The sequence below is a fragment of the Alnus glutinosa genome, chromosome 2, assembly GCF_958979055.1.
Source record: "Alnus glutinosa chromosome 2, dhAlnGlut1.1, whole genome shotgun sequence".
Taxonomy (NCBI): domain Eukaryota; kingdom Viridiplantae; phylum Streptophyta; class Magnoliopsida; order Fagales; family Betulaceae; genus Alnus; species Alnus glutinosa.
In genome coordinates, this window is record NC_084887.1 from 12,036,103 (window position 1) to 12,050,249 (window position 14,147).

The 14,147-nt window shown below is 36.4% G+C and overlaps 2 protein-coding genes across 2 annotated transcripts; both read right to left on the reverse strand.

The window, feature by feature from the left end:
• Nucleotides 1–3,515: 3,515 nt before the first annotated feature.
• Nucleotides 3,516–4,046, reverse strand: LOC133860285 (uncharacterized). Its single transcript, XM_062295922.1, has one exon. The coding sequence runs from the start codon at nt 4,044–4,046 to the stop codon at nt 3,516–3,518; it is 531 nt and encodes a 176-aa protein (XP_062151906.1).
• Nucleotides 4,047–11,176: 7,130 nt separating this feature from the next.
• On the reverse strand, nt 11,177–12,117 carry LOC133861240 (E3 ubiquitin-protein ligase ATL41-like). Its single transcript, XM_062296977.1, has one exon. It carries the CDS (start codon nt 12,012–12,014, stop codon nt 11,274–11,276), a length of 741 nt encoding a protein of 246 aa, XP_062152961.1. The 5' UTR covers nt 12,015–12,117; the 3' UTR covers nt 11,177–11,273.
• Between the last annotated feature and the right edge of the window lie 2,030 nt (nt 12,118–14,147).

The following is a 14,147-nucleotide window of genomic DNA, read 5'->3' on the forward strand; positions in this document are numbered from 1 at the left end:
TCAGACTCATCGTTGAGAGTTGCATTAAAGGCTTTCCCTATTTGTTTCTTCAGATTTGCACATTCAGTCCTGATGTGCCTAAATCCTGAACATTCGAAGCATTGAAGACCCCTCAGATCTTTCTTCCCTGCTTCTTCTGTATCAGTTGTGTGGGGAGCCTTTCTTAGCCTGTCAGAGAACTTCTTCTTGAATTTGTTATTCTTCATAAAACGCTCGAAGTTCTTGGCTAACATTGCCACCGTATCTTCATCTACATCGGAGTCTTCGTCAGATGAGACTGTGGATTTCTTCTTGGACGCCTTAGATACCTTGAGGGCAATAGTCTTTGCCTTTCTGACCGGAGGTAAGGAATATTCGTATGTCTGAAGAGATCCTACCAGCTCTTCAATCTTCATCTCCTCCAGATCTTTGCTTTCTTCTATAGTTGTCACCTTAATCCTGAAACGCTTAGGCAAAGATCTTAATATCTTTCGGATAAGTTTTACATCTAAGATTTGCTTCCCAAGACTCACCATCAAGTTTCTTAGGTCGCTAATCTTAGTGTAGAACTCTCTGAATTTCTCTTCTTCTAACATCTTAATCTCTTCAAACTTAGAAATCAACATTTGAAGTTTGGCAGATTTTACCAGTTTTGTGCCTTCATATGTTGTTTCTAGAATTTGCCATGCATCTTTAGCAATTTCACAATTTCAAATTCTTGCGAATTCAGATAGTGAAAGTGCTTGACATAATGCATGGAGGGCTTTATCATTAAAAAGTCTTGCGCTTGTTTGAATAACAGTAATTTTCTCTGTTTCTTCTGGTTTAATCCAACCAATTTCAACAATTTTCCAGACGTCAATAGATTTTAAAAAGAAGCACATTCGGGCTTTTCAATAGCCATAGTTTGTCCATCAAAGGGTGGAACAGAATTAAGATTTTGAGACATAATAATTAGAAAACAGAAGTCAAAAAGGATACACTCAAGAAGTAAATCTAAAACAAAGTGTACCAAGCTCTGATACCAATTGAAAATAATATAATTGACTTCTAAAACAAACCAAGTTTGTGTGTTTGTGTGCAAACAAATATCTTAAATGCGGAATTTAAATAAGACAATATATTTGTTACGAAGTGAAAACTCTATGAAGAGAAAAACCACTCCGGGGTAGCCAAACCTAGGAAATCCACTATCCAAAAACAAAGCTAGTTACAAGACACTCGTACTCACATAACCCTATGCAGTAGTCATACCTTTAACTCTGACATGTAACCCAACACGAACGCTTTCCAACCAGATCTTCCACCTGAAGGGGTTTTTGATGGATTCATTTACCTTAGTGCCAACCCTTAAGATAGACTTCACACAAACACTTGAGCACACACTGGCATCGGCTTGAGAGCTAGTGGATCTTTGATTCTCCCTAAACACCCTCTCAAAGCACTATGGAATTCACTGTCGAATTCTGTACAAAACATAAGCCTAGAGTCCCCTATTTATAGGCTTAAAGTGACCTAAAAAACTACTGAGATTCGGACTCTGGCTGCCGAGCGTCTGGACGGAAGTTAGCCACGTCCAGACGGTTTTCTATGATATCCTTTCAGAAACAGTGCAATTCTATCTTTATCAGGTTTACATCCGGACGGCTTGACCGAGCGTCTGGACGGTCTTCGCTAAAATCCTTTCCGTGTTCGAACGGAACTCTGGAATATTCTGAATTACTGGATATCGTCCAGATGTGTTGCCGAGTCATCCAGACGGCTTGTAGAAACTTCCCAAACAGCGTCGACTTTTGAAATACAACTCCTTGTTGAATACTGATTGACCTAGCGTCTGTATGGTGTTACTTTGACGTCCGGACGTCTTCAATGTTTATCTGTAAGACACTGCGGGGCGTCCGGACGCCGTCAAAGGCTCATCTAGACGGTTGCATAGGAACTGACTGATTTGTCTTAAATTTTGCAAGGACTCTTCATGTACATCTTTTTAGAAGCTTCTAATCAATTATTGTCTTTGATTTGATCATTGTCTGAAGATATAAAGATTCTGAATTGAAAACCAACCACCCTATTAAAACGCAACCATTACATAAAGTGTTTTTGTTTTATCCAGAATGTAGCCAGTAAAAATACTAACAGTTTCTGATGCCTCAAGGCTTTATACCTAGTGGTCTTACACGTACTTGTTCTTGATGCCCTGAGGCTTTATACCCAGTGGTTTTACACATATTGTTTTTTATGCCCCGATGCTTTATACCCGCTGGTCTTACACATTCTTTGCTAAGATATCTTTCAACCTTGGTCTTACGTTCAACGTTAATGATTTCGTTCCATGCTCATGCTCATCATGATCACGCTTTCATACACAAATGCATCATTTAGCATCATGTTCTTCTCATATTCTTTCAAACGTATTGTGAAAACATATCTCAAACATCATTTCATAATCATATCTAAAAGCATATAAAACATCCTCAAAACATTACTCATCATTCATCTTGGTACTGAAAATATTCACAAGCACTTATATTCATTTAAAATATCATTGGCTCGACATTATCAAATCATATAAATTTCTTGGCATAAAACACATCAAGTTCTCAGTGAGTAAAATACTCACTTTGGCTGCTCGGTTTATGGCTTAACGGTGAATCCGAGAACCAATCAACAAATAACACTAACCCATAAGATTATCTTAGGTTTGGATACCAAAAATACAACTTAGACTACTTAGACAAAAACTAGGGTTTTGGAGTTTTACCTTAAATCCACCAAAATAAGACCCAAAGTTTGTAGATTATTTAGAATACTCCACAATGCTCAAAACCTGAAGAAAATTGAGAGATTAGGCTCAACCCCTCAAAAATCAACCCAAAATCTAAAGAGATATGGATTTTTAGATTTACCTCAAATCGAACTGTGAAAAGGTAGATCTTGCTTCGAGGATCACATTTTCGAAGTCGGATTTGAGATTAGAGGCTTTAATCTTCAAGGATCTAGGGTTTTAGAGTCAAAACCCTAAAAAGTGGAGAGAAAATCATGTGAGAGAGGAGAAGGATCCGGAAAAATGAGCTGAAATCGCCGTTCATCAATTTTAATACAAGCCTGTTCGGACATGCTCCTGAGGATTTGCAAATGGGAACTTCCTATAAGTCTCATCCGAACACGAGTTCAGCCCGTCTGGACACGTAAAGAAATTGAAACTTTCTGGAAGTCCTGCCCGCAAGCCTGTCCGGACATAGTTGCGGACATGGACTTTCTGCCAAGTCCGTCCAAACACACGTCTTAGTCTGTCTAGAGACACAACCTAGAAATTCCATTCTAAGTGTTTTCCTTGTATTTTCTTCTAATCTCTTACTTAATTAGTCTAATTTATATTTTTAATGCCTAATTAATTTCTTGGATTACATCCTTCCCTCCTTATAAGAATTTCATCATAGAAATTTAAGCTCTAAACCGTTTTACAAGCTTACAATTATGTATTTTACTCTATATGAATGCGTAAAAGTGGTATGATGAAAGAATCATACCTGGGTTTACTCGAATAGATGAGGAAATCGCTTCTGCATCTCTTGCTCAAGCTCCCACGAGGCTTCTTCTATGCTGTGGTTCCGCCATAGAAACTTCACTAATGGGATGGTTTTGGTCCTTAGTTGGTGTTCCTTGTGATCCAACACTTGCACGGGCAGCTCTTCATATGTCAAGTTTGGTTGAATATCAAGACTCTCGTAGCCTATCACATGTGAGGGACCGTGAACACAATTTCGCAATGGAGAGACGTGGAAGGCGTAGTTGATGCCTGCCAAGCTAGGAGGCATTTTTACCTTGTACGCAAGAGGGCTTACTCGCTTTGATACTTGGAAGGGTGCAACATACCTTGGACTTAGCTTGCCCTTATTGCCAAAACGCCATACACCCCACATTGGCGATACCTTGAGGTACACAAGGTCTCCAACTTCGAACTCAAGTTTGCGGCGATGCTTATCCGCATAACTTTTTTGTCGGCTTTGGGCAGTGAGCATTTGCTTCCGGATGAGTGCAATCTTCTCTTTTGTGTCTTGCACCATTTATGGGCCTAATAACTACTTTCCACCAATTTCATCCCAATATAATGATGATCTACATTTGCGCCCATATAAAGTTTCGTACGGTGCCATGCCAATAGTTGCTTGAAAACTGTTATTGTAAGCAAACTCAACTAAAGGCAAGTATAGTATCCAGTTTCCCTTGAAATCCAACATGCACAACCTAAGCACATCCTCGAGGGTTTAAATGGTTCTTTCGGATTGGCCGTCGGTTTGCGAATGGTAGGCTGTGCTAAAGTTCAGTTTTGTTCCCATTGCATCTTCCAATCTCTCCCAAAATTTTGATGTGAACAGCAGATCACGGTCCAATACAATGGTGACAGGTACTCGATGTAGTCTTACTATCTCTCGCACATACATCCCTGCTACCTTGTCCAGATAATCTGTAATCTTGATAGGGAGGAAGTGGGTACTTTTCGTGAGTCTGTCAATAATGACCCATATGGCATCTTGTCTAGTTGGTGCTCTTGGTAAACCAACAACAAAATCCATAGCTATTTGATCTCATTTCCATATTAGTACTTCCAGAGGCTGAAGTTGTCAAGCTGGCCTTTGGTGTTTAGCTTTCACAAGTTAACATGAAGGGCATTGTGCAACATACTCAGCTACATTACGCTTCATGCCACACCACCAAAATTTCTTCTTCAGATCCTAGTACATCTTATTGTTGCCTGGGGTGAACAATGTACTGTGTCTGATGAGCTTCATCAAGAATTTCCCTTCTAACTCAACATCATTGAGAATGACTATTCTTCCATTGCTAGTCTTCAATGTTTCGCTTTCAGTTAGATAGAACTAAGATGCTTCTTCACGTCTTGTCCTATCAATGAGATCTTGTAGCTCAAGATCATCTTTATATGCTTGTCTGATTCATTCCAGACTTTGTGACTGTACAACAAGGGCTGCCATGATTGGTGTCCCACCAGTCAAGACTTCATCAATCTGCTTAATAGCAAATTGTTGTGCCAATTGCTTCATGAGCACTACATAGTTTGTCACAGCATGACGAGATTTTTTGCTTAGTGCCTCAGCCACTATGTTGGATTTAGAAGGATGATAAAACATCTTTGTGTGAAAATGTACTTGGGACTCTTGTGATCAGTGTGGATTTCGCACTCTTCACCATAGAGGTAGTGCCTGGTATATGTATGCCTACGACCATGCATGCAACATACTGTGGCAAGAAGACTGAATATGAAGTTGGCGTCAAAGTATTATGGACCATATAAGGTTATGCGAAGGCTTGGAAAGGTAGCATACAAGTTGGAGTTACGCTGAATCTAAATTACATTCGGTATTCCAAGTTTCTTTGCTAAAAAAACACTTGGGACCAATTGTAACTTCAAGCACCAATTTACCAAAGGCTCCATATGCTGAACGAGTGCTAGTTCCTCAAGCCATCTTGGATTCTGGGGGAACAACCCGTAAGAAAGAGGTTTTCATTCACTGGCATGGCTATAGTCCTACAAATGCAACATGGGAGAAATGCAGTATCATGCAACAATAGTTTCCACAATTTGTTCTGGAAGACAAGGATTGTTTTATGGGGGGTGGGATGTTATGATATGGTCATCACGTGGATAAAGAAGTAGGCTATGGTAGGCATAAGTCTTGTAGTGGGTTTGGGTTCTAGTAGTCAAGTGTATGTAATTAGGACTCTTGCTCTATATTATCAAGTCATAGGAGAGTTCAGCTCTTAGTAGAAGTATGTTTTTATTTACAAGTTATCTACATTCCTATGTTACTGCTTTTTAGTAGATAAGTAGATTAGTTTTAGTGGATGTTTATCCACTTGGTTGAGTCTTGATAGGAGTTGTTCCAAGCTATGGATTCAACCCTACAATGGTTATGTTTATCTATTTAAAGAGATGAACTCATGTATAAAAATGTATCAGAAGTTAACCCAAACCTTGTGTTTGACAAAGAGTCCTAGGATCCTCTAATTTCCTACTGCTAGTTCTTTCAAATTAGCAAAATAGGTAAGAACAAAAAGCAGGATTCTGCTTCTATTCTTGTCGAAGGTCGAGTTACTAGATCTGTTACGCTTTCGCATAACATTTTTTAACCAATATGACCAGCCGAAAAATGGATGAAAGAACAAGTTGTGCATAATCTAAAAATAAGTGGATAAATTAATCAAATGACTCGTATGGTTTGGGGGATGAATTTCAACTGCCAATACTTGTTGGTTCAATCGTCGCCAATCACTAGCAATTGAGCCCAAGGGATCTGTGCACATTCCTAACTTTAAATTCAACTCCGATTTGTTTGATGAAGATTTTACACCAATTTTAATTGAAACTCTTTTGCTATTTCTAGAGCTTGCTCTCATACATATATTTCTCTATGAAAAAATATCATGTGCGTGGTGCAACAACTACAAGGCTCGTGCCCGACAGGCATGTAATAATCGTGCTTTGACCCTCTTGTGCATGAAATGTGAAATCAAGACCTAACATAAAAAAAAATACCTAACATAATGTGATCCTGATCGATTTTTTAGAATTGGCGGATCAGGGTCCATCAAACAACCTATAATACAGGAATTGGCCGCTTCTATCAAGAGAGAGAAGCTCTCCTTTTTTTCTAGGATGTATAAGTTTTTCTTCCTTCTTGTGAGGCTCCCCACCGCTTTATGCGGTCAATCCGGGGGAGGAGGGATGGAGTTCGTTCCCTCCCTCCTCCCTTCTCCTCTACCCCTTTCCCCGCCCTCTTGTTTTCCCTCCTCTCTCATTGTTTTTTCCATGCTTCTTTCTCCCATTTCACTAGCGTCACCTCCGCCATTCACTTTCTGTTGTTTTTATTGTGGTTTGTGGGTTTTAGTCTCCTTGTCCCGATGTGGTTTTATCCTCTTGTGGAGACTTTTCCAATTGGAGTTCGTTCCTCCTTGTTGAGGGAACCTAATAAGTTTTCAATAGTGCCCCCCTCAACAACCTCCTTCGGTTGATTGTTGCAACTTTCAAGTGGGGTTCAATAAGGGTTGTGGAATCTTTCGAGATTCAAGTCCTTGGCTTGCTTCATTTATTGCTTTCTGCGACCCTTATAGAGGATCGGGTCGTTTATGGTCCCTTTGGAGCCATTTGTGGATCTATTTCCTATTTTCTGTTTTTATTTTCATCATTGTTTCTTTTCGTTTGGATATGTTGTTTGCAGCCTACCCCCTCATGGTTTTTTGTTCCCATGTAACCCCTTTTCCTCATATTGATTAGAAAAAAAAAAAAAATGACATTTAAAGTAAAGTAGACAAACCTGCTCAACTATCAATCTCTATCATACAATTTGTAATGTCCTGGCCCTCTCAAATTTTCAATTAAAGCAATTTTTTCTTGAACTATCAGAAAATTGTAATGTACTCATTTTGTGTTACCGGCCAAAAGAAAAATGGGCCTAAATTTTTTGAAAAAGTAAAAAATACTCTTATAAATTTGAAAAAAAATATAAATATAAAAATAAAAAACCGATGTGGCCATGATCTTCAGTGATGAACCACTAGTTTCTTTTTGTTGAATTTTTCTAATTTTTTATTAAGACTATTTTTTTTTTTTTCTTCAATTCTTCGATTTCAATTTATTAAAGTGACATTTGTCTTGAGAGCATGTGATTAATTCTTAATATGTTTTTAATAAAATAATTTAATAAGAGTAATGTTAAATGTAAAACCCATATTCGATCTCTTTGTGTCTTCCCAAAATTGAAGTGGCTTTTAAAATAATCATTGGATTAAAATTCAATATTAATCTATTACAAAATCTAATGGTGATTTTGAAAGGCACATCAATTTTAAAAATAGAAGCAAATTTATTTATTATTTTTTAATTTTTAATTTTAAGCATTACAAGGGTAGAATGGACAGATCGAAGAAAGTATAACCGCCTTATCAATGTAAAATAGTCAGATTAAATGGGCTCAGTTTAGAAGCGTTAGGTTTCTCGTAAGATAGTTTGTCAAAGTTTGAATAAAAGCTTTACGTGTAAAGAGTCAAAGATTACAGATAGGACTTAGGACTTTTCATTTGGTCAATCTTTTGCGTATGCACCAAGCGCATCTAAAAAAATCAAATTGGGTATATAATTCTAATTGTAAACTGTCTATCAACTATTTCATAAAATATCCCTTAGAAGAAAAAAAAATATTCACATGCATGAATCAAATTATGTTTACTTCAATATAAGTACTTGAAGTAAAAGAATTCACGTGCATGTTAATTGTGATATTTTTCCTCCCATTTTAATGCCAGATATTAACTAATGGTATTACTTGTAACGATGTAATATTTAGAGAATCAAGTCAAATGGTCTAGGCTGGATGTATTTTAAGGGGATTAGATGTATTTTCTCTTAGAAGAAAAAGACAAAAAAAAAAAAAAAAAAAATTTGATAGTTTTCTTGTACTTACATTTTATGTCTAGATTAATGTCATTTTCTACTATTTTGACCAAAAAAATAAAAATAAAAATAAAAATAAAAATATTCTTCCTGATGCATATCTTAAACTGAGAAAGTTAATTTATTAAGAATTTTAAAACTTACAGCAACTCTAGTCTCTAGCACACACCAACATATCTAAACAGATATCTAGAATCCGGTTCTCTTTTCTAGAGAGAGACTCTCACCTTCTCTCTAAGACTAATATTTTCCACCTCGTGAAGGTCTTTTCTCCACCTTCGGTGGTCCGATCCTCAAAGGGGGAGGGATATATAGATTTCTTTTCCGAAAAATATTAGATTTACAACACAAATACAACAACTGCATAACAACCCCTCACATAAGGGTGGGTCCCACACACTAAAGCTCACCCTCATGTGAAGAGTTGTTGTGAAGCTGTTGTGAAGGTGTAGTACAAGAATCAAATCCCTTCTTTCCCTGCCCCCTCTATTTCTCATTGTTTTCTCCTATTTTTCTCTTTCTCCTTAATTTTTCTTTTCTTTTCCTCCGAACATCACCTCAGAAACTCAACTTCCACCTCTACCTCCATCTCGGGCCCCATGCAAGCCGTTGTCTTGCTCTCTATTGTTTCTTCGCTCCTCGCCGACCGATTCTTGGGTTTGTGAAAGTTTATGGTTTTGCTTTTTTCAAAACCAGATCCATAATCCTCTGTCAGTCAAACCCTCAGACACCCCCCCGACCTAGGGCTGGCAATTTTTAACACGACCCGCGAACCCGACACGAAGTTAAAGAGTTCGGATTAAGTTTAAAAGGGTTGACTCGTTAGACCCGTTTAATAAAAGTGTCATTACAGGGTCAACACGTTTGACCCGTGGGTCGACTCGTTTGACCCTTATACTTAAAACATTTTTCTTTTTCAACATTAAAAATTAAATCTAAACAATCATGTTACATCTCTATTTCTCTCACCGTAAAGACTAAACTAAAAAAAACTCACAAAAAGCGAAACAAGTCTTTTCTTTTATTGAGTTAGAACTTGAACAAAAAAGGCAAATACTAAAAAAAATTTAGCGGAGTTTTTTTTTCTTTCAAGTTTTTGAACTTAGAAGTTGAACCAAAACAAGTAAACAATAAAACAACTCAATGTTTCACATTTCAATTGTGAAATAATATGATTATTTAAAAAATATGATTTTTTTTTTTTTGTTTAAATTTGTGTTTTTATTTTTATTTTTATTGAATTTATTAATAAACGAGGTCAAACAAGTCGTGTTGTGTCAACCCGTTATTTAACAGAGTCGTGTTAAGATTTAAGGATTTGACCATTTTATCTAAATGGGTTGTGTCAAGGTTGACCCTTAATGGGTTGGCGGGCCAAAGGGGTCGTGTCAACCCGTTTTGACAGCCCTACCCCCACCGTGTTCTTGGGCCTATTTGCTTCCTGCCGCTATCCTTAGCTCCACCATTTGCCCTCCATGTGCTAGCGCACTCCAACGCATGGTCTCGCCAGATCTCGACTCTTTCGCCCTCCTCTGCCGCTACAATTGTTTTTTGTTGTTTTGTTATTTTTCTTAGTGTTTTTCTTGCATATATATATATATATATTTCGTAATTTCCTATGTTTTTTGTTGTTTGGGTTGTTGTCTCCTTAGTTATATGTGACCTGAATATTTATTGGAGACTTTTGTCACTGGATTTGTGATTGTACTTCTCTTTACTGTAGTCCTTTCATCATACTACGACAGTTTCAACTTCTTCCCGGGGGTTGTTGTTGGTCTCAAGTGGAGGTTCAGATAGGTTCGTCTTTTTCTGTACCTATTTTTATTTTTGTAACTATCTTATGCTGCCTATTGAGAGGACTGGGCCGGGTTACTTGTGTGACCAATTTTTTATATATCTTTTGTGATTATTGCCGTACTATTGTAGTTTGTGTTGGGTGATCTGTTATTGAGAAGCCCACCCCATTTTTCGTTTTTAAGATCATCTACTCTTTCTTCCATTTTGATTACGAGTGGAAATGATCGTTCCATGTAACACTTTTCATATTCAATTTAAAAAAAAAAAAAAACTCTAGCACACACCTGGCTATCCAATTATTCCCTTCTTAGCAGAGAATCAAAGAACAAATCAGCAATTGACTTTATTTCCCTCGTTCTTTAAAATTTTATTTGAGAATATATATGATCAACACGATTTTATTTTTTTTTCTAATCCCAAAGGGTCAAGATCTTGATTTCTCAAAGGAGGCACCTAATATGCCCCTTTTATATTAGTAGTTTCAACTAACATCATTATTCGTAGGTTACCTAACGATAACAGGTCTACTTTAGACCAAGTAAAATTCAACAAACAATCTAATACAAAATCTCTCAACTTTTACAAAAGTATAGAAAAATTCTAAAAGATCTGACAAACCTGTTATAAAATATGAGCTCTCCTCCTCGACCAGTACGATCCACCATATATAATTACTTATTTGAATTATTAACAATTTAAATAAATAATATGAAGACACTTGTATATATATATTCAAATAGGTGGTCGGACAATGCAAAATTTATTTAATTAAACATGAAAATCTCATTTAGAGTCTCTCATATATATATATATATATATATATATATATATATATATATATTAACTCGATCATCTCTAATATATATGCTAACCATTCTAACAAATAATTGTAGATCTTAATCCCTCTTCTAAGCAATAAAGCCAATTAAGTTTATGCAAATGTTCAGCCTCTTGTATATATGTACTTACAATCGAATTGAAACTTAATTATATATGCTTTATTCCAAAAACCAAAAAGTAAAATTAATCATTGTCTCTCTAAATCTTGTATAACGTCGTCTTCGTCACGAGAATGAACTCTTGTTGATGCTCTTTCCCCAGTAAGAATCCTTCTGAACGAGTTTAATCGCAAGCTTGAACCACTAACCTTTTCTGAGGATTGGGTAGCACCGGCCGATGTTCCTTCCATGCTTGACAGTCCGGAAAACATTTGGGGTGGAGCTGTGGGTGCAGTACCGCCGGTTGGACCGGCTGGCGCCTCACGGGGCTCGGGCCGAACCAGTGGCTGAGCCTCGGTTCGACAAATAGGACACGTAGAGTGCGAACCCAACCACTTATCTACGCACTCCGCGTGGAAAACGTGCTTACAGTTTGGAAGCAACCTCGCCATCTCTTCATTCTCTATCATGCTCAGACACACCGCGCACTCCGTAGTCGACGTGGCGGTGGCATCGTCCTCACCCTTGAAAACAAACACGGGTAACGACGCGATGACCGCCGGATCAAGCCCTCTGTTGGGTTGCTCGCCGGAGCGGGCATGAGCTACGGTCAACCCCAGTTGAAGTAGAGCAGCTCGGCGACGAGCCTGGCGCCGTAGGACACACCTTGCGTATAAGTGTAAGGCAATAACTACTACGACCACCACCGACAATGATATGATTGCAGTGAGCATGATCTTGCTATTTAAATCATATACGTTCCGACGATTGAACCAGTCATTGTCGTCGTTTCCATGGGGATCGTGATCGAAGTTAGGGTAGGAGGACATGGTTGCTTTGTGTTGCCGTGCCGGTGAAGGAGGAGGAGATAAGAGGAGAATATAAAACTTTGCGTTATGTGAGAAAGCTGTGTTGTGGGTTTAAGTCTTTGCGTACGTATGTATGTATGCGTGGGGACTGGGTTTTTTTTTTTTTTTTTTTTCTCAGGAAAATCCGAAGAACAAACGAATTTGCAGTAATTAACTGGCAACTCCTTTGTTTTCAAAGATGTTGACTGTTGACTTTTGACTTACATCTTCCACATTTCTTTTCAGCTAATCATATTTGTATACACATTCACAATAATATGAATACAAATAACACTTTTCTTTGTTTTCTATGAAATTTTTGTCTCCCCCCTCCTTTCGTTGTACTTTCATTTCAAAGACTTGCATGGTTTTTGTCAAAGCTGCAAAAATAAATTTGGTCACAGTCAAAATTAAGAGGGAAAACCCCGTGGACAAAATAAATAATAATATTATATATTATTACTTTTATTTTCAATTATTTAATAATATTGCTGTGACACTAATTTTTAGTTTTATTTATATATATATATATATATATATATATATATATATATATATATATATATTTTTTTTAAAAAAAAAGATTGATTAAGGGTTGTTTGAGTCTTTGAGATTGTAAGTCGGCATCATTTATCTTTTTAAGATGCCGTACGTATGTCTGTAATTGAATAGACAAAGCAGGTCTGTTTGATTATTTTTATTTATTTTGATAAGAAATAGTGGTATAATAAAATATGATCCCTCACCCTCAGGAAGGACGGTAAGGGATCGATGGATCTTATTGATTTAAACATATATAATTTTTTACACGCTAAAAGTCATAAAAATTGTGATATTCTTTTTCAATTATAGAGTTGTGTGAAATCATCGATTAAAATATGCCGAAAAAAAAAGGAGCGCCAGAAGAATTAGGCGGTGGATAGAGGAGAAAGTCTACAATAAGGAGGGCCCAGTAAAGAATAATGAGTAAGGATTTAGAAAATCGACCATCTTTTAGTTTATTTACTTGTTATTATTTTAATTAAATGTATTTTTATTTTTATTTTTTTTTTGCTTAGATTAAATACTATATGTGCGACTAGTTGTCCGCACAGTTGAAATCGAAATGGATTTATCAATTTTTCTTTTTTCAAATTTTATGTTATATAATACGACACCACATCTCTCGAACTAGAAAACTTATTCTCGTATTATTATTCTATTAAATTATCACTTATCTTAAAAGCTTAAAAGAAGGAATAATTTTAATTAAGACTTTAACACTCGCACTCACTTGTGGATTCAAACTTTCTTTTAATAGGTGAGGCCTAACACGTGAAATCTTTAATTAAAATTGGAAGTAAATGAATGAGACAATGTTCGAACTCAAGACCTCTGCTATGATATCATGTTAAATTACCACTAATCTCAAAAGTTTAAGTGATAGGAAGATAAAATTTAATCATTTAATCAATATTTTAACACAAATCACGACGAAAACAGAATTCTCTAGTCCTCTATTTCTATGGATTTTAACATTTGATGAATTTCTTCATTCCTCTCTTTGTTATTCTCTTTGCTTTCTTTTGGAGTAATAATGCTACGTACTTAAACAAGAATACATCAGCCTTTGAATTCTTTTATTCTTTTTTAGCAGATTCTTACACTTTATGTCGTATAAAAGTTTTGAACAAAAAATTGTGTATTGGTTTAATAAAGAAGAAGCGTCTCTTCAAAAGTGAAAGAAAAATCTTTTTAAAATGATTTTTTTTTTTTTTTTTTTTTTTTGGCCTCTATAACATGTCATGTCTTTCATATGTAGCATTTTTCATGTTGTTCGATGTAAAAAAATGCATAAATTCACATAATTTAAGAATTTAAAGTTTTTTTTAAAGTTGTAAAGAATCTTAATCCTAGAAAAAGAGAACCCACTTGTTGAAACAGTTTCCAGTTAGGTGACAAGAGCTTCAACAAATAAGGGTAGTCACTTGCTGCAAAACAAGAAAGCTGGTGAGGGTGCTTGCTGGGGATGCCAGCTTGTCTCACTCCGATGCTTAAGTCAGTTCTCTTGTATAACAAGAAGATTGCTTTGTATATAAAAATGTCACTAGTCGAATATCTGGTAGCATGCCTATA